The sequence below is a fragment of the Eschscholzia californica genome, unplaced genomic scaffold (assembly GCF_041429995.1).
Source record: "Eschscholzia californica isolate CP2 unplaced genomic scaffold, dmEscCali1.0.p SCAF_1, whole genome shotgun sequence".
Classification (NCBI taxonomy): Eukaryota; Viridiplantae; Streptophyta; class Magnoliopsida; order Ranunculales; family Papaveraceae; genus Eschscholzia; species Eschscholzia californica.
This window is the reverse complement of record NW_028238198.1, coordinates 42,403,792-42,430,694: the sequence shown is the minus strand read 5'-3', so window position 1 is coordinate 42,430,694 and position 26,903 is coordinate 42,403,792. Positions and strand designations below refer to the sequence as shown.

Here is a 26,903-nt window from a genome sequence, read left to right as displayed (position 1 = left end):
TTACACAACATCTTATGTCGTACTCAATCTTTTGTATGTACTCAGCATACGGACCCGGAAGGTTTGTTTCTCCCACTTACCTTCTTGAAACTCGTGATTCAAGATTTTCTTCATTCCTCAGGAATCAAACTTCTTTGATTGCCTTTTTGAATCGAAGATTCTAACTCTTGCGTGCTTTTAATCCGTCGATAGATTTCTGAAGCATGCCTATGGACATAACTTGATTAGAAGAATCTTATTCTTCTTGTCTAGTTTCGGGAAACATGAATGTTTCCATCCTTCTCAGTTTTCAACTTTGGTAAACCAATTTAGGTCTTCTGTTGACTTAAATTATCAAGCTTCATGTCTTGACGAGATATGGATTCCACGATGATTTTGGCTTCTAGCCAAAAACTAGAGTCAGTTTCCGTTTCTACGCAGGTCTTTTATCTCTTCAGAAATAACCTTTATTTTCTGAGTCTTTAAGATTTTATTTTGACCTTTCAGGGCTTTTGAACAACAATTTGGAATTTTCTCAACTACTTTGAGATATTCCTTTAGAGACACTTTCACTCGCTTTGAGAGTTCTCCTGCGAATGACATTCGCTTTTGTGCGGTGGGTTTACAAGATCATATCTTTAACCTTTCCTTTTCCGAGGAGCCGCAGTTTGTTGCTCTTGGTCGAATTTAATCGTCTTGTACAAGTTTCATGATTGTTCTTCATGACTCTTCATGATTTTTCTCATCATCGAATTAAATCGACTTGTACTTTTCTCCCACTTATTCTTGTAATAATTAGTGCTTCTCTCCCAGACTACTAGGTGTGCTAATTATTAGAAGAATACTATTATGAGCAACAAACACTTTGTTCTCTTGATTGGTTATGGAAGAAGCCCAAATTTCTTTCAAAAAAGAAATTGCGTCAGATATTAGCTAGTTTTGTAATGCTTTTACAAATTTAGCTTTAGACGAAATTTTGGTAGTTTTGTGAGAAGCTATGTCTAGACTAATGGATTTTGGAGGATAGAGTTTGATACGTGTTCTTCATCTTAATCCTTTTGGACACTCCAAATATGGATAGGTTAGAAGTACGTTTGAAGATCAATCTCTGTTTCTGACTCAAGGCTCTCTTTCTTGTCAGTTTGATTCATGTTTTGGTTATAGTGGACTTGTTGTCCTCATCCCTTTCCGATTGGGATGAACCTATCTTATAGGTTTTTTGACCAAGTTTAGAATCTTTTGGTATAGTTTGTTAAATTTAGCACTTATTAAAATCTCAATTTAGAAATAAAGTTCTTTATTGATTCTCCATAATACTTAGTACAGAGATGATGTTAAAAACTAGAAAAACGGTTAATCTAGAATAGTGCCTAAAGTAGACTTCGATCCCTTTCAGCATCCTTAGCAGTCGAGGCTTCTGCTTCCTCTTGGATCTTGTCTTCCTTAGCCAAATACTTAGTTCCCAGCTGCGCCTGTACATTCACAATGATAGGGCAATTTTAGGTATCATATACCACGGTTTGGGAATTTTACAGCATTTGATAAGTTAACTGTTTATACCTAAATTGGAAGCCACTGTTCCATTCTTCTTGTCCTCCAAGAACTTAGGGCAGTTTCTTTTCCAGTGGCCTTTGTCATCACAGTAGAAACATTTGGTGTCAGGAGGAGGACCTTTGTCTTTAGGTTTGGCAACTCGTTTGCCTTTACCTTTTGACGCGGTTTTCTTCTTCTGTTTTCCACCTTTCTTGAACCCTTTGTCCTTTTGTACCATAAGAACGTCCTTCTTAGTCTCCACTATAGCGACGTCCTTTTCGGCTGTTAGAAGCATAGAATGAAGTTCCTCCAACGTTTTATCCCATCCATTCATGTTGTAGTTCATCTTAAACCTAGTTTAGCCAGCTTGCCCATGAGCCTGATCATTTGACGAACATGAGGCCCAACTGGTTTTCCCTTTTCAAGGCGCATGTCCATAATTGCTTTAGAGGTTTCAAACCTCTCCAATCTCGACTGTTTCTGGAACATTTCCCGAAGTTATCGCATCATGGAGTAAGCATCCATGTCTATGAACTGCTCTTGCAGAGTCGGTTCCATGGTTGCTAGCATTAAGCAAGTTACAGGCTCTGCCTTTTTCCGCACACTCCTTTCTTCATCTATCTCTTCTTTAGTCGAATCATCATCCAATACAGGAATTGGAGTTTCTAGTACATGTTGCTTTCCTTCCATCCTGAGAACTATTCCCAAGTTCCTCTCCCAGTCAAGGAAGTTGTGCTCATTCAGCTTCTCCTTGTCGAGAAGTGAGCGGAAGTTGAAAATATCTTTTGTCATCTTTGAACTACATAAAAGAAATGGCAAAGTTTTAAAACTCGTTATCGTTTTTGAAAAACTTAGTTTTCCCACATTATTCAATAAAATCGTCCCCGATTGAATAAGTGATTCCAAGATCCCACTTCTTCGGAGTGAAGCGGACTTTGGCCCTGCCCTCCACTTCCGTCGTCCTAGGTGAGTGAACTACTTCACTGATCATACCCTTATGACTCCTGGTTGATAGATAGTCATTGATGAATGACTAATCTATCCTTTTGCCTCGAGTATCCAAGACTCTCTTGCTGATCTCGTTGAGTAGAACCATTTAGACGTGTAGGCCTCTTCTATAGACCTACCCGCATTGTCCCAAGGTAGAGGAGGTACTCTGCTTTGGCCGACCCACCTTCCTCGAACAAGGGCGCAACGAGTGTCTTAATTTGGATAGGCGATTACTCAAGATTACTTTTGGGGACTTTTACGCTAGTCTGGCGTTTGTTATAGTGAACTATTTAGCCTAACTAACATCCACGACATAAAGCGTAAATAAGTAAGTAAATGCGCGCGAGAATGTAAATCAAGCAGACATGGTTCCTAGTATGGCCCCTAACCTAGAAGATCTAATCTCCTTTGGTTTTCTTCTTGTTTCGCCTTTTGGTTCGTCTTAGATCACCATCTTTGAACCTCCATTGATTTCTCCCACTCGCCTTTGGATTTCATCCTCGAGTTTCTTCAATGGACTCATAGAGCCTAAACTCTAATTACAAGACTCTAACGATTCGCAGATCGTATAAACTTGAAATTAAAATTAATTACAAAGCATGCACCCATCCGTGCTTAAAACAAGAATAAAGAAATAAATCTATGGCCATACTAGTTTCCCGCATTCACATCACATGCAATCATATAATATATAAAGGCTAAGAATTATATATGCATGATTATCTTGGGAGATACTTTTGTTGACATCACATGTCACATGACGAACCTTAAGTCTAAATTCGAAGAATTCGACTAATGGTGCGTTCTCGTTTTATCTCTTATGATTTCTAAAATCAACTTTAAGAAAAACTCCGTTTTGGGCTCGAGAAAGCCCAGGTCAATTTCGGAAAAAATATTGGTTCGATTCTTAATGATTTCATAAATCAATTTAAAGAGAAATCCGTCTTGGCCTTCTGGATGGGCCGGATTGATTTTGGAATTATTTGGTTGGAATCGGAAGAAAATTTGGCAAAAACTCCCACTCGAATGATGGTCCCTATTCGTGATCCGAAAAGCCTCGAAAAAACCCGGGACAAGTCCTAGACAAGTCCCGGCCCAAGCCCACAAAAGGGCTCGGACAAGGTCCGGACATAGCACTGCCCATAGGGCCGGCATGTCCTGGCCGAGGCCTACCAAGGCCTGGTCTCGTCCTGGCCCGGAGCCAGGACGCTAGTCCATGCACCGGACGCGTCCTAGACGTGTCTGGTGCTGGACCGGACCAGCACTAGGTGTCTCGGACTAGTCCAAGACACCCAGAACCTCCCAGACGCGTCTGGTCGAGTGCTCTGGACGCGTCTGGTCGAGTGCTCTGGACGCGTCCTAAACGCGTCCAGGAAGCTCCCTCGCAGCTGCTGGTCGCGTCTCCAAGACGCGTCCCCAGTAGCTGCTCTAGACGCGTCTCCAAGACGCGTCCAGAAGCTTCTGTCGCAGCTGCTGGTCGCGTCCTAGACGCGTCTCAGCAGCTGCTCTGGACGCGTCCAGAGGACGCATCCAGGAGCTTCTGGTCCGTCCAGGAAGCTTCCTGGCCGGACACTAGGGTTTTTCAAAACCCTAGTTTCCAAAAAATTTTTTTTTTTTTTCTTATGCAACTCTAAGTTGCTATTTTCCAATTTTAAAACTTTTCTTAAAATTTTGAAATTCCTTTTAAAACACTTCTAAAATTTTTCAAAACTTTTAGAAACTTTTAAATTTTTCCAAATTTGTTTTGGGAGTTTCCTAAACTCAAAACTACTCTTTTTAGAACACTTCTAAAATTCCAAATTTTTGTTTTTCAAAAGTTTCCAAAACTTAAAAACAACTTTAATCAAACCAATTTTGGATCAAAATCTAGGTTTTTGAAACTTTTTCAAGAACAAATTTTGAAATCTAAAAAAATTCTTGAATCCAATTCAAAATCAATCAAATTCTTATGTTTAAAAAAAAACTTGTAAACATAACTATCAACTTAATCAAGCATGGATTAGACCAAAATTCAATCAAATTGAGTTTTTAAAAACACTTTCAATCATCAATTTGATTCTCAATTAGAAAATTTATTGAATCCCATCAAATTATGAGTTTAAAATACTTTTAAAACACCTTTTAAAATACTTTTATAAACTCAATTTTCAAACTATCAAGCATATCATATATGAATTAGTTCGATTCTTAGCAAAAACTGGTTAATAGCAAGAGGCTCTGACGCCACTGTAGGGATTTAAACCCTTATACTAGTGTTTATAGCGGATAACGACATCTAATGTCTAACACTAGTATCCCCAAGATCATCATGCAAAACTAGTAATTAGACTAATGGAGATAGTAGATTACCTTAATCGCTTTTCCCTCGAACTAGTTGAATTGATTAAAGAAGACCAAGAGCTTCAAACGTAGCTCCTCTACTTGGGACACGAGCAATCAATTTGATCTCCCACCTTGTTGTATAGCTAGCACACCGATGGTGGTTGGAAAGAAGAACACCTTCTTCTTTGACTAGATAGATAGTAATGGGAATTAGCTCACTTTCTCTTCTCTACTTGATGTGGTAGAGTAAGAAAGCTTAGAGAGAAATTTCACACCTTATTCTCTGCCCTAAAAGTGTTTATATATAACCCTAATGAGAATCCACCTCCTTTTAGGTTTCCCAAAACACCCTTTAGAATAAGATTTAGGGAAATAGTCGAAAATAGCAACTATTGGTATTTTCTAAATTCCCTAATGAGATGACGTCCAAACCCAGCCAAAATTGGCAGATTTAATGTTCATAACATAAGGAAACGTCCCTCCAAAAATCAGCCCAATCCGAACCCTAGAAGTGCCCGAATCGGCTAAGGTCCAAAAACCCTGTTTTTGGCCTTTTTGTACTATCTTTGCCTAATTCCTTTTTAGGCCTATGAGATATGTTTATGGGACACTCCCATGATTATATCTCACTCCCACTAGTCATATCCTAGATCAATTTGTCACTCTTATGTGTAACCCGTTGTAGGATCCGATCGAAGTTAGCCGCGAATTACTTCGTAATTCGACGATCGTAGTTGGTCTCTAGCTACAACTCTACGATCCCTAAATCAATCGGACTTGATGATCTTCCACATCAATTGTCCCATCCGACAAATTGTTCGCATTGTCACCTTGGTCGAAGGACATCTCCTTCAACTCCTTCACCACATACCAGAGACTCCCACTCCGATGGTTGAGATAAGCCACTCCTTTAGTATTGGAATATGTGATGCTACAGTTTCCATGTCGACGATTCCCAAAGTCGATAAAACTGCGAACTGATTTATATCGATGTCCTATCAAGAAGTATTACATCTCCCTCGTATATATCCTAGATACCAATGAATACTATGGACTTCGATAATGGATACATATAACCTGCAAACAGTATGTGAAATATACAAATGCAAATACTAAATGCTCATAATTCTCATGAATATGTATAAGTTGATATTAAATTTCAGAATTCTAAATGTCTTATCATAAATTTTCTTTCACATAAATATGATAAATAATTGTTTTAATAGTGATATCTGTAATGCGATTTTAAGTATTAACCTGCAGAATGACAAGGAGGACACAGCTCAATGGACTCTTACAATCAGCTCCATGTACAAATATCTGAGAACTAGTAATAATGGACCAATGAACGATACTACGGATTGGCATTTTATATGGAATCTAAACACCATACCCTGCATAAAGCTATTTCTCTAGAAATGTTGTACGAACAATCTACCAGTAAGGGACAAAATAGGCAGATATATCGGTAACATCTATACTTGTATCAATTATGACGATACAGAAACATTATACTATGTTCTGTTACACTGTGCCTACGCTAAAGCTATTTGGTTTCACTTCCAGGTTAGAACAGAACAGTTAACCACAGTAAGGCAATAGATACAACAATGGAAAGAACTAGATGAGGAAACAACTACTTTATATGTTAAAATTTTATGGTTTATCTGGAAAGCTAGGTGCGAAAATTGCTTCACCAATCAGAAACAATCTCCTATACAAATGATCACCAGAATCAATATGACGTCAACCACTCCTCTCAAAGTATACTCCATAATATCTCATATAAGTAGGAAAAAACCACAGCAACAACAATGGAGACCTCCATCGACACCATTTCTCAAGCTCAATGTGGACGCCTCTTTCATATCACTCACGGAACCAGTAGGGATATGGTGCATTATTCATGAAGATTAAGCACAATTCATAAATCGCAGTAGCCGGCACAGTTCGAGGACAGAATGTGGAGGAATGTGAATGTCTAGCTATATTCTATGGCATCCAATGGGCCATTCAACTCCGATTACAACATTTACATATAGAAGGTGACAATCAAAACATCATAAAGCACATCGATAATCAATGCGAGAGGCAATACAGTGGCAATCCAGAAAAATAATAATAGAGGTTCTTCGACTTAAACAACATTTCATAGCCATCAAATTCTCATATGCTCCTAGAGAATGCAACTCAAAGGCGGACGCTCTCGCTAAATGGGGAAGGAAAAATCTTCAGAGCAAGATATGGAATGTAACCCCATATTTTATTTTTGCTTCAAATTAAGGAGTGCATCCATGTATGAATATTGTATTTTTTTAGTTTATCTTATATATGTCATCAAAAGAAAAAAATAAAAAAGAATAATTTATACATATCTCTTCATTTGGAGATAACTCATGCTCACCAAGAACTTCTGCCTCTTTTGGGGCTTCACCCACTTCTAGGGGTGTATTAGCTAATGTGTAGCTTGTTGATTTGTTGTTTCTTCTGGAGCATTATTTGCTAGTAGTTGGTTTTTCTTCTTCCAGGGATCTATATCTTTAGAACCGATTGGTCGTCCACGTTTAAGACGTATTTTGGACGATTTATTTGTTGTGATATTTTTATCTTGTCCGTCTGGGACATCTATCTTCGCTGGACCATTTGCAGCAGGTATATATGATTTTATCACTCTCGCTGCGTCATTAAATGTGTCAGGTATTTTATTAGCAATCTCTTGTAGATGTATTACCCTTTGTACTTCAACTTCAGATTGATTAGTACGAGGATCAAAGTAAAACAAATTTGGAGTAAACCAAGATAGTTCCTTTTTCGTAATATTTGCTTCAGGAAAATTTACTCCCCCCAATGGCGGGAAAACTGTCTCATCAAAATGACAATCGACGAAGCGTGCAATGAAAGTCTCACCCGTCTGGGGTTCGAGATATGGAATAATAAATGGTGTATCAAAACCAATATATATTCCTAGTCAACGCTGAGGTCCAAACGTTGTGAGTTGTGGAGATGTAATATGAACATATACAACTCATCCAAAAATATTCAAATGAGATATGTTGGGACGCTGGCCTTAAACATATTGCGAAGGTGAAAATTGATTATTTAAAGTAAGGCGTAACCTTATCAAGGCTGCAACATAGAGGACTATAGGTCACCATGCAGTAACAGATAATTTCGTCTTCATCAACATAGGTCACGCAATCAGTTGGATATGTATAATGAATGATTCAGCAAGACCTTTCGAAGTATGAACATGAGCTACAGGATGTTTAATATTAATTCCAACTGAGAGACAATAGGAATCAAAAGTACTTGATGCAAATTCTCATGCTCCATCTAGACGATCGACATAATCGGATAATCAAGAAAGTGAGCTCGTAAACGAACTATCTGAATCAGTAACTTTGCAAACGCCTAATTTTGATTCGAGAGCAAATTGACATGAGACCATCTAGTTGATGCATCGATTAATACCATAAATATTTAAATGGTTCAAACCGCGGGTGCATAAGGCCACTTGTATAACCTTAAATCATTTCCAAAAATTTGATATGTACTTTTGTCAGGGATGGGCGAGTAATAAACTATCCCAATGAACAATCAGTGCAAGTAAATATAGAGACTGCTAGTAAGGACTCAGTTGCAATCCTCACCCTCCTCTGACCCAAAGTAATTGCTAACTGTAGACCTAGTTTGATCCCTTGTATTTCATGAAAGAACACCGACTTTCTCGGCGTTTTGGACGTTGCAGCTACAATTGTATCTCCCAGTGGTCTCTTAAGGTTGCTTCAAAACCCCCTAAATCAGCATCATAGGCCCCATCTGTTTTTATTAGGACCTGATTTATCAAAGGGCCAGACCATTTACACGTTTTAGTTACCTTCACCTGAAGTGGGATAGACAGATTCCACCGATCCAGAATTTGTTGAGACCCATCCAGCATATTGGGTTTCCGTTTCCATGTCAGCACTTTGATTTTGATTTCAACTAACGACCCACCTGAATAATTCTTGGACTGGCGTGACCTTCCCTCGAAACACTCGGTTATTTCGCTCAGACCATATATGATATATGAACCCACAAAAAACTAGGCCTCCGAGTCTGCCTAGTATTGAATTACCAAGAAATTGAGTGATACACCACTCTATTTCGTCCAACCAACGACCTGTGTGATTCCTGCTAATACCGAGTAGGGCTAGCAAATCTGACTAGATTTCTAATGAATACGAGCACTGGAAAAAGATATGTTCATCCGTTTTCGATTCTCTCTGACATAATGGACAGATTTCATCGATGTTAAAACCCCAACCCCTCAACTTAGTTTTTGTCTTTAAACCCCGTTTCAGCGCTATCCAGGTAATAAAAGAGTGTTTGAGAATCCCCTCCGTACACCAAACAAGTTTCGACCACTCTACTTGCCTTCCTTTCATCAGATCAAAATTTTAGGCCTATGAGATATATTTATGGGACACTCCCATTATTATATCTCACTCCCACTAGTCATATCTTAGATTAAATTGACACTCTTATGTGTAACCCGTTGTAGAACCCGATCGAAGTTAGCCGCGAATTACTTCGTAATTCGACGATCGTAGTTGGTCTCTAGCTTAAACTCTACGATCGCTAAATCAATTGGACTTGATGAGCTTCTACATCAATTGTCCTATCCGACATATTGTTCGCATTGTCACCTTGGTCGAAGGACATCTCCTTCAACTCTTTCAGACTCCCACTTGGACTTAGAACAAGTGCAATGTTCGATTCTCGTGTCAATTAGTATCCCATCTGATACTTCACGTCATTCAGACTTTCTTGATATCCGAGTACAACCGTAAAAGACAAACGATTAACTCCTAATCCGTTTGAGCGTGGCCACGCATTTTCAGTTGCTACTCATCAAGTGGCCTTGAGACACTCTGTACCTAATGTGATTAGGATGACACAATCCATTCTTGCACTCCCACTTAACTTCATGTCTATCTTTTCCTTTCCAGTATCCGCCTTTATAACCTCTTTTTACGGCGCGGCGTTTAACAGAACCAACGTCGGACATTCCTTACATAAGATGAGTGGAGCACTCATGTTTTTAGGAATCTCTCCGATTGTCTTTTATGAGAAGTATTTTGACGTTTCATCACGAGTGATGTACTTCTCATATCGAGGGTTATCCAGTGTATAACCTTTTACACACCCACGTAGTCGAATTGAATACTCCTATTCTATTGCCCATGAAACTACGCTATCTCATCGACATCCCGTGCTAGTCTTCCTTAATCGTTGTTGTCTATGCAACGACCTGGACTAGGGAGATGAAAATAAATATTCCAAGTTCACTTAATAGGGTTTCATTCATCAGATCAAGTGTCTTGCAAACCTATTCGGAATGCTTTATTATCTGTGGACTGTCGTTTATGTACTAAACCAAACTTAGACGACTGTGAATTAATTAACTTTATTTTCGATAACGAGAGTTTGTAAATTTGAGCCTCTTCCGTAAAACTCATTTTAACCCGCTTAATTTACTTGTCAAGGTCTATTCTAAATGTACCCCATCCCTTTAGACTTGTGTATGAGTCTCATACTTTGTCTTAGGTGACAGTTTAGTTTGACTACCGATGTAGTCCGTTTTAAACTTTGCTAATTATCAATTAATTTGAAGATTGCTATCTTCAACCTTGATAATTTCTAGTAACCTTTACTAGAGTTAAGGCTTTTAACTCTCATGTAGTATTTCCAACAGTTGCCGGCCTAAACGCTTTTAGCCTACTTTCCTTCCATGTCTGGAAGTTTGCTACGATGACTTGTTTCAACTCTTGTACTACTTCATCCTTTAGCCTTCTAGGATGTTTTAAGTAGGGTTTCGGTTTTCCAATCCGAATTTGGATGTTTAAATGCTAATCGTGTCCAACATGATTGACTTTATGTTTTCAAACATAAGTGTCTCTCTCATGCGTGGTTGCTCATCGGTGTCTTTTTAGACTCCGGGTTTTGCAACACTCTTTGTCATGAGTTTTTGGGTTGAAATTCTTTTAGACTTTTCGAGTCTTAGATTTTCGGTTTTGGATCTCAAGCGTCTCAGCGTACTGAGTCTTCCTAATCCTATCATCTTTCATGATCTACGCTTATAGACCTTTAGATGCTCCTTGTGTGTGGTCCTTTTATTGAGTCAGTACGTTTACTGTTACACAACATCTTATGTCGTACTCAATCTTTTGTATGTACTCTGCATACGGACCCGGAAGGTTTGTTGCTTCCACTTACCTTCTTGAAGTACGTGATTCCAGAATTTCTTCATTCCTCAGGGATCAAAACCATTTTGATTGCCTTTATGAATGGAAGATTCTGACTCTTGCGTGCTTTAATCCGTCGATGGATTCTTTAAGCATGCGTATGGGCATAACTGGACTGGGGAAATCCAATTTTGTCTAGTTTCGGGAAACTCGAATGTTTCCATCCTTCTCAGTTTTCTATTCTAGAAAACTAATTTAGGTCTTTCGTTCACTTAAATTATCAAGCTACATGTCTTGATGAGATATGGATTCCATGACGATTTTTGGTTTCTAGCCAAAATCTAGAGTCAGTTTCCATCTCTGCGCAGGTCTTTATCTCTTCAGAAATAACCTTTATCTTCTGAATCTTTACTTTTGACCTTTTAGGGCTTTTGAACAACAATTTGAAATATACTCAACTACTTCCTTTAAAGACACTTTCAACTACTTTGAGAGTTCTCCTGCGAATCACATTCGCTTTTGTGCGGTAGGTTTTAAGATCCAATCTCCACCTTTTCCTTTTATGAGGAACCGCGGTTTTACTGTCTTTTAACAGTTTTGTTGCTCTTGGTCGAACTTAATCGGTCTGTACAATTTTCATGATTGTTCTTCATGACTCTTCATGATTTTTCTCATGATCGAATTAATTCGACTTGTACTTTTCTCCCACTTATTCTTGTAATAATTAGTACTTTTCTCCCAGACTACTAGGTGCGCTAATTACTATTAGAATACTATCATGAGCAACAAACACTTTGTTCTCTTGATTTCTTGTAGAAAAAGCCCAAATTTCTTCTAAAGAAATTGCGTCAGACTTTAGCTAAATTTTGTAACGCTTTTACAAGCTTAACTGTTAGACGGATTTTCGATAAATTTTTGGGAAGCTATGTCTAGACTTGGTGGATTTTGGAGGATAGGGTTTGATTCGTGTTTTTCATCTTTATCCCTTTTGGACATTTCAAATTTGGATAAATTAGAAATACACCGACGATCAACCATCTATTCTGACTCAAGACCTTCTTTCTTGTCGGTCGATTCATTGCTTCTTTAAGCATTCTTGGTTATTTTGGACATCCGTCCTCATCCTTTTGTGATTTGGATGAACCTGTTTATGAGAGTCATAAGTCTCTTTGCAGGTTTAACCAAGTTTAGAATCTTTTGGTATATATTGTTAAATTAGCACTTTATAACATCTCAATATAGAAATAAACTTCTTTATTGATTCTCCATAATACTTAGTACATAGATGATGTTAAAAACTAGAAAAACACTTAATCTAGATTAGTGCCTAAAGTAGACTCCGATTCCTTTCAGCATCCTTAGCAGTCTAGGCTTCTGCTCCCTCTTGGATCTTGTCTCCTTTAGCCAAATACTCAGTTCCCAACTGCACCTATACATTCACAATGATAGGGCATTTTAGGTATCCAATACCATATTGGGAATTTTACAGTATTTGATAAATTAACTATTAATACCTGAACCGGAAACTACCATTTCGTTCTTCTTGTCCTCCTAGAACTTAGGGCAGTTTCTCTTTCAATGGCCCTTGCCATCACAGTAGAAACATTTGGTGTCAGAAGGAGGACCTTTGTCTTTAGGAATTGGCAACTCGTTTGCCTTTTCCTTTTGACGCAGTTTTCTTCTTCCGTTTCCCACCTTTCTTGAAACCCTTGTCCTTTTGTACCATAAGAACATCCTTCTTATTCTCCACTATCGCTACATCCTTTTCGGCCGTTAGAAGTATGATATGAAGTTCCTCCAATGTCTTGTCCCATCCATTCATGTTGTAGTGCATCTGAAACTGGTTGAAACCACTATGGAGGGAATGGAGGATAGTATCGGTAGCCGTATGTTGGCTATAAGGAAAACCCAGTTTGGCCAGCTTGCCAATGAGCCTGATCATGTGACGAACATGAGTCCCTACTGGTTTTCCTTTCTCGAGGCGCATGTCCATAAGTGCTTTAGAGGTTTCAAACCTTTCCAATCTCGACTGTTTCTGGAACATTTCCCGAAGTTGTCGAATAATGGAGCAAGCATCCATGTCTATGAACTGCTCTTGAAGAGTTGGTTCCATGGTTGCTAGCATCAAGCACGTTACTAGCTCTGCCTTCATCCGAATACTCTTTTCATTATCTAGTTCTCTCAGAACCGTCTACCCTTCAGTTCCATAATACTCACATGGCTAGCACACAGACGACCTCAAGACTCGAAATTCATGAAGAAACCTTTGTTGACTCGGCCAAGACAAAGCAATTGACTCGGTGAAGACAGAGCAATGGATGGGATGCTTTTCATCATTACAGTGGCAGCTGCTTCGGAGGGTGATAGTTTTTCGATTCATTTTTCATCGTGATGGTCGTATGTATTGATTTATAAGTAACTTCTTGATCCGAATTTTTTGTGGTTGCTTTTAAAACTGCTACGTATTCTTTGCTTCGGCAATAGAGTCTGCAACAGTTTTGCTATAAAATTTTTTCAACTCCTTATTCCTCCGTTTAGATAGAAGAGATAACCGGATTGAGATATGGAAATCGTCCCGGTCTTTATAGAAACTTACATCTACATGACCTTCTACATCCAGTTTCTCCGCCACGTCATATACGAAGAGTCAATCCTTAGTTTTTCTCAAGTACTTTATAATGTTCTTAGTTTTTCGTAAGTACTTTATCATTTTACCTCCACCCAAGCAACAAATGGAATGGATGGGATGCATAGTGGTTATTTATGTACATGTAGGTAATCTCAACTAGTAAAATGTAGTAAAAGGAAAAAAAAAAAAGGTGGGCTGGGTCTGAACACGTAACTCATGATGCGAGGGAAATAAGTTTAGACAGTGAGCTATAACATTGTAACTGTCCAAGACTAATTTCGTTTCCATGACCATAGCTATCAGATAGAACAAAATTCTAATACTGTCGTGACTGTTCAAAATAAATTGCAGTTGATTTTCACATAACATTGCAAATAGATTATATTCTGGTAGATACTGTAATATATCTTTTGCAATAAACTTTTGTTCATGATAGACAAACTACTGATAATGCAGTTTTACCTCATAAGTGTTGAGAGACGAAAAAACAATAGTGTCAAAAGACTGGACTTCTTCCGCTGCAGATGGCCTTTCTTACTCTGCAGCGTCACATTCATCAGTGGGACAACTGATGATGCGACTCAGGGTCTTTAATGCTTCTGCTGCAGATGGTCTTAGTCTCGGATCTGCATTGACACATCTCGCAGCAATCATCATTATACGGACTAACTGTTTTTCTTCAAACCTCCCTTTGAGTTCTGGATCCACCATTGTTTGGTACAAGGAACGATCATTGAACTTAGGCTGTGCCTGCATGTGTATCAAGCGCATCAACAAATCAAAGAAACGAAAAAGAAGTTGCAAAAAGAAAGTAGTAGAGAAATAAGTCTTACCCACAGAACCATACTGCATTCTCTGTAATCTCTTGTGTTGTCCACAGCCTTTCGACCCGTGATGAGCTCCAAAAGGATTACCCCTAAACTGTAAATGTCCGTTTTGACTGTACGTTCACCTGTGGCAACATAGTTGGGATCCATGTAACCGTACGTGCCCCTGGGATCAATCAGAAGATGTGTGGCCTTCCCAATCGGATTAAGCATCGTAGTCCAAAAATTCGCCAATTTCGGCTCATATCCATTCCCAAGCAAGACATTCTCGCTGTTTAGGTAGAGGTGTAGAACCCCCCTCTCGTGCAAATACTGCAATCCCTCAGTGACACCAACGGCGATCAACAATCGAGTATCCCAATCAAGTATGGTATCTTTAGTGTCCCCTGCAAAATAAAATGCATGTAGTTCAAAGATGACTGAACTGATTTACGTAGCCCTTTCTCAGCTTATTCAAACCCATATTTAAGATGAAAAGCTATCAGATATAGTAACAGAAAACCTATAAAACAAGAGACCTAAGATCTTCGGAAAGTAAAGTATGTAGATGACAACAATTCACTCAAAACTACGAATCTTTGCACAACTAGTTTACTCCCCATGAGTCCCTAGTGTCTGAATCAGATAAAGGATTATGGACAAAATAAGACACACGCATCAAGCAAACATAGAGATTATTACCATGTAAAATTTTGTCCAGAGACCCCATGGGGAGGAACTCATATACCAGAAGTCGCTCGGCTCCCTCTTCACATGCTCCATGGAGATGGGCTAGGTTGCGATGACGGCCAAGCGGAAGTAAAAGGGTTGGATAATGGCGGTTCCATCGTTTGACAGCTACTACCTGGTTGTTCCTAGGAAGGATTCCTTTGTATACTTTACCAAATCTGTCCCTTTCTATTACACCGTTTTCATTGAAGTTATCCGTTGCAATTAGGATTTCAGCAAGAGTATAAAACTGAAAGCCCATGTCAAAAACCTTCAAAGGAACTGTAAAGAAAATATATAAAGAAGAAAACAACATCATTATCTTATCATGGAGATTAAAGGAAATATAAGGAACAAATTGACATGAATGAGCTGATTTTCACATATAAAACAGAAAACTAAATAAACCCTAAGAAGAAGAAAATAAACCCTAAATGAACCCTAAGAAGAAGAAAATAAACCCTAAATGAAAACATTACCAGGTTCCTGTACATTAGATGGATTTCTCTTAGACGACTTGCAAAACCATGCCTTACGATCCATTGCTTCACTAGAGAGTGAGAGAGAGAGAGACAGAGAGAGATACAGAAACGGAAAGGTGTCGAGAGAGCAGAAACGAAAAGGGGTACTGAGAGTAGTGGTGCTCAAAAGGCCGGGCCGGGCTTGCGGGCCGGGCCCAAGCAACCCGGGCTGGAATAGCCCCGGGCCGGACTGCCAAAACCTATGGCCCAGCCCGGGAACGTAACTTTACCCAGGCCAGGCCTGTCCGGGCCGGGCCAACCTGTTTTTTTGTTTTTTCTGTTTTTTAATACGAAATTCAATTAAAACTTAACTAATCCTAAAAGTAAATTAAAAAGATTACAAATATAAAACTACTTGTAATAATAAAACTTTTTTAAAAGAAAATAGAACTTATCACCTAATATTAAAGTAATGACTATTAACCTAAAAGAATGGAACTTACCTAATACTGAAATTAAATTAAAACAAAATGGAACTTACTTAAAAATTTTATAGTATTTACCAAAAATTTCTTCTCTTACTTGTAAAGAATAGATTTTCTAGAGCTTACCTAAAAATGGTTTAATGAAACTTACCTATATTTTTTATATTCTCTAACTTAAAAAGTAAAGATTTTCTAAACTTACTTAAGGATATAAATCCTTAACAGAAATATAAATATTTCTTTTCTAACTCAACAACTTACCTAAATTTATTTTTAGATAGATTTTTTAAAGCTTACCAAATTTTTTTCTCCAACTTAAGTTAGTATATTTTCTAAATAGGATATAAATCATTAGGAGGAATATAAGTATTTAAAAAAGGAAGGAAAAAAGAAAAAAAAAAAAACAAGTTGTCGGGCTCAACCCAGGCTTTTCCGAGCCGGGCCTAGCCCGTCGGGCCAAAATAGAGGCCCAGTCCGGGTCCGGGACAGAATCCAGGTTGACCTGGGCCGTTTTCCGTACGAGCCAGGTCGGCCCTGTACGGAACGGGCCGACCCAGCATTTTGAGCACCTCTAAGTGAGAGCAGAAACGAAGAGCGTGTTGAAGTCGAACCAGTGATTTTCATTGTCCACCGTTGATCCCATAAACAACCAACATAGACTGACCCCCAAGTACTAAGACAAGGAGATATGGCAGTGCCATGAAGATTATGGAGGTTTACTAACAATTCTTGCTGCTTTCAATCAAGAAATTGACACCAAGGTTTCACTGGATTAATCATTAGGGTCCAAGTTAGTTTAGCTAACATCACTACAATGCCATTTTTCTGTTTTGTGAACTCCTAGTTCTCTTTAAACTTTAGGTTTAATAATATTATGTCAAGCAAAAGTATGACAATGTTGTTTCCCCACCAAAATACTCGTTGGGCCTGTTCTATTTTACTACAAATAGTTTTAGGAAGTTCGTACAACCCGAGCAAATGATCTTTCGGCTACTTGGACATTTGTTCTAAGTTTTTTGAGTTCTTTTTATAAGGATAATAATTTTGTAAACTCTTCTGTTTCATTTTATATATTCTAGCTTCCTATCAAAAGAAAAATATTGACTTGCCCCTCTCCCTCACAAATTTAACCCTCTGTTATAACTGATGTGGTTGTCCATGTAAGAGTCATATAGCTACTCGAGTATCAGATCTTATTATTTTCCGATTCCATTATCCTCATGCATACCGTCCTTGTTTGCCTTGATTCACTTGCCATATTATTTTGATTTTATGGTTTACTTGTTATAGTTAGTGTCATAGTTCAGTTTTTTATCCTTTCTGATTCACTATAGTATTAGAAGTAAGAGTGCGCCTATAAAATTAGGTTCATCCATTACATAACCAGGACTATTAAGGTTGACTTATTAGACTAAAACCCCCCTCCCTGCAAACCTTTAGAACGAGGACTTGGGCATTTGGGTAATATTTTCATATATAGTAAGTGCCTCTAGACCACCAGGTTAATCTTTAAGCTCTCAACTATAGAAACCGAACTTCAATAGTCTCTGGCCAATCCCTTTGGGTGCCTTAAGATTAACATAAAGATCAGGTGTCGGAGAGCGCCTTAATATTAGGCCCTTCTCTCGCTCAGACGGTTTTGACTATAGCTTAGCCTAGACACCCCCCCCCCCCGTCCTTTTTATCTCATGCTCAGGTAGTCAGAGATGATAAATAATTTAGGACTCACAGTCCTTAGTTGGAACGTCAGAGGCATCACTTCTTTTAGTACTCGTAAACACCTTATGAGCCTGATTAACAAGCATAACCCGGATATCATTTTCTTAGCCGAAACTAAAACTAAATCTTACAACATTGATAAATACATAAAGATTAACAAACACTTTGATCATTTTTTCGTGGAGCCGACCAATAAATCCGGTGGACTAGTGATGTACTGGAAACACAACCTTACCCTTAAAATCCTCTACTCGGATAATAATATGATTCACGTGGAAATCTATAATACCAACGATAACCCTGATTATGTTATCACTGGATTCTACGGTTGCCCATACCATAAAAACAAACATAAACCTTGGAAAACTCTAAAAACTATTAAAGTTCAGGATGAGACCCCTTGGTTAGTCATAGGGGATCTTAATGTAATCCTGGACAACCAAGATAAAGAAGGTGGTAAGGCGACCTCGAATTCTAATACTTACAAAATTCATTCCTATATCAACGAACTTAAATTAACGGACATGGGCTTTAAAGGTTATCCTTTTACGTGGAATAACAGACAATTTGGAGAAAACTTCATCCAAGAAAGATTAGATCGAGCACTAGCCAACCTTCCCTGGCTCCAAAAATTCCAACTTTCTAGTATCTCTCACTTAGAATCAGTAGGTTCTGATCATCTTCCTATTCTTCTGACCGACACAGACTTAAGCTGCAATAAACCTAAGCCCTTTAAATTTATCCGTACCTGGATGTCCCACCCCGATTGCCACAAGTTTATCTCAGACAAATGGACTAATTATCATAATATTCAAGTTAACCTGAAAAATCTCAGTGGGCATCTCACGAAATGGAATAAAACGGTCTTCGGATACATAGATAATAACATCAAAGTATTAATCACTAAGCTCAACAATACAACTGATAAAAAAGAATTCAACTTAATAAATAATCAACTGGAAGACTTGTATAGGCTTCAAGAATCCTTATGGAAAGAAAAATCTAGAAACAACTTTCTCTCGGTGGGGGATAAAAACACCAAATTTTTTCACTCCCAAGCCATCCAGCGTAATAGGACTAATAAAATTATAGCTATAAAAGATACCAATGGTGAGTGGCAGGAAGGATTAGAGAACATCCAAGCTGTCTTTACCTCGCATCTTCTCAATATTAGTTCTTCTCAGGGCTCCAACAATAACCATACTATTCTCAACCTATTCCATCAAACCATAACGCTGGAACAAAACATAGAGCTATCTAGAATCCCTGACCAGGAAGAAATTAATAGTGCTATTAGTAGTCTTAAGAAAGAAGCAGCCCCGGGTCCTGACGGATACCCCCCCTACTTCTTTCAATCTAACTAGGACACGGTTAGTACCAACATCTATAGCTTAGTCCAAGATTTCTTTGAGTCGGCCGAGCTTCCACAAGACACCAATCATACACATATCTGCCTCATCCCTAAAACCACAACTCCCCAAACGCCAGCAGACTATAGACCCATTAGCCTACTAAACACCACCTATAAGATAATAACAAAAATCTTGGCTAATAGATTCAAATCCTCACTTCATAATATCATCTCTCCTTTCCAAGCTGCATATATTCCAGGCAGACAAATTTCCGATAATATCATCATGGGACAGGAAATCATTCATTCTCTCAAAACCATGAAAGGTGCTACGGGTTACTTTGGACTCAAGCTAGATATGTCCAAAGCTTTTGATAGGATTGAATGGAGTTTCCTGACGGATATTGGCAAAACTAGGCTATTCGGATCATTGGATCAAAATGATTGCCCAATGCATGACCACCTCTTCAATGGCAGTTTTAGTCAATGGGCGTCCGGGACCCATATTCTATCCCTCTAGAGGTATCAGGCAAGGAGACCCCCTCTCCGCCTTCCTGTTTACACTTGCTATGGAGGGGCTTAGTCGTCTGCTAAAAGAAGAACAAGATAGAGATAATTTCAAGGGATTCCCTACTAATAATCCTAACCTCACTATCTCTCATCTCCTCTTCGCAGATGACTGTATAATTTTTGGTCGCAACTCTCTGGATAATATCCACACCCTTAAAACTATTCTTGATGCCTTTTGCAATGCCTCTGGTCAAATGATCAACTACGCAAAATCTAATATTTTCTACTCAAAAAATTCTCATCCAAAATTCAAGCGTATCATCATGCGTTCGCTCAAAGTTAAATATGCTTCCACGTCAGAGAAATATCTAGGAGCACAATTATTTATTGGTGCTAATAAAAAACAGATCTTTAATGATATTCTTCACAAAATAAAAATGAAATTAGAGAAATGGAATCACAGCTTCCTCTCTCAAGCTGGTCGTACAATAGTCATCTCGACTATAGCAGCGGCCGTACCCCGATACCAAATGCAATGCTTTGCCCTTCCCAAGGGCATATGCAAGAGCATTTCGACTTTGCAAAAGTCGTTCTGGTGGGGTAAGTCCAAAGGCATATGTACCAAATCTTGGTCTTCTATATGCCTTCCTAAATTCCTTGGTGGCCTTGGAATTCACTCCCCAGAACTAGATAATCATGCTATGCTGAGCAAATTAGCCTGGAGAATTAAATCCGAGCCGGAGTCCAAGTGGGTACAACTCTTGAAAGCCAAATACTTCTATAAAGCTGATAATCCAGGTCCAGCTAAATCCCATCACTCCTGGATTTGGAAAAATATTAATAAATATCTTCATACCATAGAGAATTATACTATGTGGGAGGTTCATAACGGAAAACATATAAATATATGGACTGATAATTGGATTCCCACCCTCCCCACTATCCCCTATAACCAGAATTCTAACCTATCTAAGGTATCTCAGCTTATTGACCAAGGTAACTGGAACGAGAACCTTCTTAATAATGAGTTTGATACTGATACTAAAAATCTTATTTTAACGATCCCGATTTCGATAGATAGTGAAGACCAAAGAAAATAGACTCTAACTAAAACAGGTAAATTTAGTGTCAAATCCATGTATCAACACCTTTGTATTAGTATGAACTCACCCCAACCCCTTTCTCCCAATTGGAACTTTCTTTGGTCTTTACCGGTTGTTCCTAGGGTAAAAATATTTTTATGGAAAATTTGTGTTAAAGCCCTCCCAGTCAAGGATAGGATACGAAAATATATTGATAATAACCGAAACTGTCCGAACTGTAATGAGATAGAATCCATAGAGCACGCCATACTTCACTGTCCGTTGGCAAAAAATATTTGGTTCTATTTTAATATTATATCTGAAAATATAACATCTGTTAGAGAATGGATATTCTCCTGGGAAATTAATGACCAAACGGCTTACACAGCTAACAAAATTCATTATGCGACAATTATGTGGAGCATATGGAAGACGAGATGTGATCATTGCTTTCAACATGAGATCAATACGCTAGACAAAATTATTACTAACATTACGACTTTCCCACAAATTCAAAATTTGAACCACACAACAACCAAAAAAGAACAAGGAAAATGGAACTCCCCTGAAACGTCCTTTTTAAAAATCAACGTGGATGCATCATTTATAGACACACATAGTACGACTGGTATCAGTTTAATCATCCATGACAATGAATCTAAATTAGTCGAAGCTGTCTCTTACACTTCAAGAAGCAGAAATCCGGAGGAAAGTGAAGCCATAGCGATTCTCAAAGGAATGCAATGGGCAGAATCTCATGAATATAAAAGAATCATTATCGAAAGTGACAACATCAATATCATAAAACATCTTCAGAAAGGAAAGAATAATATTCAATGGCAATCACAAATACATATCAATAGAATCAAAGAAATAAAAAGGAGGTTGGAAATAGTTAAATTCTCACATACAAGCAGGAAGTTCAATAAAGCAGCGGATAAGTTGGCTAAATGGGCAAGAAAGAAAAATAGATCGAAGGTTTGGAAACATGTACCTTATTTTCTTTGTAAGTTGTATTGTAATAGAACTTTAATTTCTAGCTAATTAATATATATCTTTTCAACAAAAAAAAAATATAGCTGGTAATATGGTGTCTATCATTCATCCAATGAGAATGGCCTAATTAATAACCTATGGGAGTAAGAGGTGGAGGCTTCTATTACTTTTGTTGAAGTTGGTTGAGACGGTTTAGGAAGGGGAGTATTAGCCGACTGAACACCTCTTTACATCCCCTATATACACCACCATCACCCATGTATAGGGATCCCTCTCTTTTTTCTCTCATTTTTCCTATTACATTTGTTATTATCTCTCCAAGTATTATCAAGGATATAATAAGAGTGTTTCTATTATCTCTATCTCTTAGAAGTCGTTATTTATTCGTTCCTCCAAGTCTAATAAATTAGGCGTTACTCTGCTCGTTTTTTAACGCCAACATTGGTGAAAGATTGATGAGACATGAAAATGTCTCATTTGAATCTCTTAACTCGGGTTAGTTAGTCCAGTTCGAGCGGTTACTCTGATGATTTGTCTGATTTTCTTTCTTAGGTCTAATTTACGGAGTTCGATGCGAAAACACCATGATAAAGACATACTTGAGGGGCATTTTGGTCATTTTAATGACAAGGGTATTTTGGTCAATATTAGTGATCATGTGAAAGTAGAGTCCAATACGAATCTATTGGCGAAAACGGAGGTCAAATCAGAGTCCGCATGGGAAAGTTATGTTAAGTCAAAGCTTGAGTTGAAAATTAGTTGACCAAATGTCAACCATAGCGGTCTATGACACATGGCACGCAGGATGAAAGTAGATCAGATGGCCGGGATCATTCGCGGGATACCGTCGGTCATTATGGGTGTGTTACGTGATTCTACATGAGCTCAAGATCCGGTACAACCGAGCGCAAGCTGTTACCGTGTGCAGGAGGGTATATGGTCAAATCAAACGACTGAGATATTTCACAGACACATGTCTCCATCCGAAATGGCAACTGCATCATTCTTAATTCACCCGCGATACACCAGATCTCCTCCATATATGTCAGTTAACGAACACCCAATTAAGTGGGTAATTGATGCCAAAACTTATGGATTCAGTCGTCGGGTTCCCTTCCCATCACTTTCTCTCTCTACTGGTTAAGAAATTAGAGAGAGAAATGGAAATAAAATAAAAAACAGAGAAGGAAGGAGAGAAAATTAGCTGGATATCTTCTTGAAATGGAAATTAAGAGGATGAAGATAGAGAATTTTCTCAAAGATAGAAAGTTTTTGAAATGGGAAGAGAGAGAGGAAGTCGGCTAGGGGTGATGGGCTCTCACATAAAACAGTGAGCAAAGGAGGAGTGAGGGTATCTCGGTTGGAGGTCTTCATCAGTTTTATTTCTTGGTTCTTGATCACCACAACTCGGCTGGGACCATTAGAATCATCTCCTCACGGCTAGAGAGACAGGAAGAAAAGAAGGTTTAGAAAGAGAGAGAAGGAGCCTCCATTAAAGCTCAAATCCGAGGTAGAGAGAGAAAGATAGTGTTTGTATGGTATTTTTACTTCCAAATTGGATGTTATTTTTTCTTCCAAATTAGATTGTTACCGAAAATAAATGCTTGAGGAGTAATGGATAATATAGAGATAAAGGACAATGTTGGAAATTTGATGGATTTTATATGATAAAAAAAATAAATGGGTCTTTTATTTTGAGACAAATCAAAAGGGAAAGTGGGTCTCTTAATTTGAGACGGAGGGAGTATGTTTTTCATGTTAGGTACTTATTTTAGAGGTAAACGTGTGATTCGGAATAAAAGGAGTGAATTATCACTATCATTTCATGTGCCGAAATGAGAGAAAAAGACTTCAAGCAAATCAAATAACAAGTATAGTCAATGACGAGTCCGACGGTGAAAACGGTATTCAATTCGAAGTTCGGACGGAGAAGATATGAAAGAAAGAAGTCCGAGGGTATTCTAGTCCTTTGTGAGAATTTGAAGATGTAGAGACAAGGATGGAGGCACTCTCTTGGTTTCTAAATCAAAGCCCAAGAGCCCAAGGAAGAATGACAAAGAAGAATTATATGGGCACCCTCTCTTTATGGATCCAAGTAAACATAGACTAAAGAAGTTAACTAAGTCAAAGGACCTTAGGGTTTGAGTATAAATCACAAGTTAGAGTTTACTATTCATCATCTTCTAGCTTGGGAAAGAAATAAGAGAGACAAAGGGTGGCAAGGGTTGGTGTTTTTGGTTGCTAGAGAGAGAGCTTGAAAGAGAGGGTTTGAAGAGAAAGACAAGAGAGAGGAAGAAGGAGGATCCGGCCAAAGCTAGGGCCGGCCAGCACACTAGGCCGGCCGGGCAGCAGCTCGGGCTGCAGCACTAACAGCTGCTCGGGAGCTGCTCGGGAAGCGACCAGGGACGCGGCTGCAGCTAGAGCTGCTCGGGACAGCAGCAGATCTACTCGGGACAGCAGCTTCACGCCGGCAACAAGCTCGGACTGTGTGGGTCTCGCTCGGGACGGCACTAGGGACGCGCGCACAACACGACAACAGCTCGGGATGGATGCACACGACCGGGACAACACCTATGTGGCCGGAACCTCCATGTTTCTTGGCCGGATTTCTTGTCTCTTGGGTCGGATTTTCTTATGGTTTCCGGCCACTTTCTTGGCCGGAAACCTTAGGGCTTTTGCTCCCCATGTCTTGATCTTGCTTCCCATGTAGTTTGATTTGATTTTGGACAAGAAATTTCTAGAGAGAGAAAGCTAGGGTTAGCTTTAATGGAGGTTGTGTTCTAAATGGAGAAGATGATGGTGGTCGCTATGGGGAACCCAGAAATTTTCTAAGGGGACATCGGCTGCAACTTAGAGACTCCTATTTTCCGACGATCTTAGCCTCGAAGCACATCGAAAAAAGGGGATTCTCTCGTCATTTTCTTTCCATTTCTTATTCAATCACCATGTTTAGCTAACTTTAGTGTGTCGATTATATGAGATGAAATGTGATGGATTCGTGATTATGTTGAATATGATTTGATGTTTGGATTATAAATTGATGTTCATTTATTTCGATTATCGTTTCGATCGTATTTTCATGTGTCTTGTCAAGCACTTCACATAGTTAATAGGTGAAACGAAGTATTCGATTTCGATCGTAGTCTAAGTCATATTTTCATGTGTCTTATCATGCACTTCACATAGTTAGGCGACTAGACAACACTTTCGTTGACTCGGGATTAACCGATTATGACGTTTGTTGGACTAAGTATGATCTCCGGATATACGTAGTGCTTATAGACATCACCTTGGGAGTCGAACATCGATTATACTTTGGAACATTAGATCGGACTACACGTAGTCGTAGGTTTATCATTATCGGATTCTCGGTTCGACACCTCTCTCACTTATTTGTCTCCCAAATCTTGTTGCCTCCCGACTCTTGTTCCTCCAACACTTCTCTCGAATCTCTCTCGCCCGTTTACTTTCATTTTTTAGTTTAGTTTTCCTCGTTTTCTTCTCTTATTACTTATTCAATCTAAAACCCCCATTTATCTTTGTTTCCTTTTCTATTTAGTCTAAGTTAGCTTTTAATATCTAGACCGAGGGATAAAACCCTTCGATATCCAAGCTACCTTCCTATCCTTGGATCGATCCCGGCTTTGCCGGATTACTACTTGATACGTCCGCTTGGGTGTGAAACCTTTTCGGGTGCATCAAGTTTTTGGCGCCGCTGCCGGGGATAGGTTTAGTAGTTTGGATAGCGTTAGTTGTTTTGTTCATTAGTTTAGTGTTATTTGCTTCTTAGACGTCTTTATTTTATTTTGTACTTTCTTAAGTTCATTTTCTTTTAGGTACCATTACAAGAAAAGAGCCAAAAGTGACATAAAGGCGAAGGAAAATGAAGGATTCGAGATGATGTAGATTGTTGCGGAAGCGAAATAACATTGGAATCCATTACTAAAACTAAAGAAGAAATAAGAAATAACTAACGATAAATTAAAATAATTTTAAAGAAAGAAGATGCAATCAAGGGGTTTGTTTATAATTCAATTAAATGTCTTACAAGATAAACTGGACTTCTCTTATATAGAGATTATGCTTTCCTAATTAGACTCAAAGTGGGAAATAAGATAACTACTAATATTACTTTCCTTGATTGCTAATATTCCTAAAAATAGAAACCCTAAATAATAAAATAGGAAACTTATAATAATATAACTTCTAGGCCGTTGGGCCTATAGTTGGAATAACCGTGAGGCCCATAGGTGGATGGCCGCCATCATACTCCCCCTCCGTGGAACAACTTGTCCCCAAGTTGGTGTCTTCATAAATTGGCTTGTCCGGAAAAAATGGATAAATATCGGAAACATTAAAAGTGTTGGAAATATTGAAATCCGGTGGAAGATCAATCACGAACGCATTATCATTGATTTTGTGGAGAATCTTGAATGGACCAAATTTCTTTTGGCCTAGCTTCTTAAAAGTACCCACGGGAGTTCGTTGCTTGGAAATATAAATCATGACCAAATCGCCTTCTTTAAAATCTTTATGAACACGATGACGGTCGGCGGACGCCTTATACGACGAATTTGCCATAGAAATATTATGATGAACCTCATCATGTAAAGAGAGGATATGAGAAGCGAAGGTGTCGGCCATTGGGTCGAACTCGTCAATAGAAGGAAGAGGGACGAGATCGACTACATGGTTCGGCCGAGATGTATACACTATCTCGAATGGCGTCTTCCTCGTAGTACGGTTAACGGTGCTATTATAAACGAACTCTGCATGAGGAATAGCGAGTTCCTTATTGACACCCCTATCTTTGATAATACAACAAAGTAGGTTACCAAGAGAACGGTTGACAACTTCCGTTTGTCCGTCACTTTGAGGGTGACATGTACTACTGAAATTAAGCTTAGTATTGAGTCTCTTCCACAAAAAGCGCCAAAAGTGGCTTTGAAATTTCACATCTCGATCAGAGACTATACTTTTAGGTAACCCGTGAAGACGAACAATCTCCCAAAAGAATAAATTAGCAATATTAGAAGCATTGTCAGTTTTCTTGCATGGAATAAAGTGAGCCATCTTGCTAAAAC

At 38.6% G+C, this 26,903-nt stretch overlaps 1 protein-coding gene across 1 annotated transcript; it reads right to left on the bottom strand.

Moving 5' to 3' along the window:
• Positions 1 to 14,035: 14,035 nt before the first annotated feature.
• LOC147566957 (serine/threonine-protein kinase PBL27-like) lies at positions 14,036 to 15,846 on the bottom strand. The gene is made up of 4 exons (XM_086653557.1): positions 15,695 to 15,846; positions 15,189 to 15,497; positions 14,514 to 14,893; positions 14,036 to 14,430 (listed from the first exon to the last, which is right to left on the bottom strand). The coding sequence occupies exons 1-4, from the start codon at positions 15,756 to 15,758 to the stop codon at positions 14,215 to 14,217; spliced, it is 969 nt and encodes a 322-aa protein (XP_086509683.1). The 5' UTR covers positions 15,759 to 15,846; the 3' UTR covers positions 14,036 to 14,214.
• Positions 15,847 to 26,903: the final 11,057 nt, after the last annotated feature.

What these genes read in the sequence shown, in the direction of transcription:
- LOC147566957 (XM_086653557.1), bottom strand. Translation starts at nt 15,758, where the DNA reads ATGGATCGTAAGGCATGGTTTTGCAAGTCGTCTAAGAGAAATCCATCT. An exon ending in ATCTAATGTACAGGAACCTG is followed by an intron (nt 15,498 to 15,694) that starts GTAATGTTTTCA and finishes TTTTCTTTACAG; the next exon opens with TTCCTTTGAAGGTTTTTGAC. An exon ending in TCTGGACAAAATTTTACATG is followed by an intron (nt 14,894 to 15,188) that starts GTAATAATCTCT and finishes TTTATTTTGCAG; the next exon opens with GGGACACTAAAGATACCATA.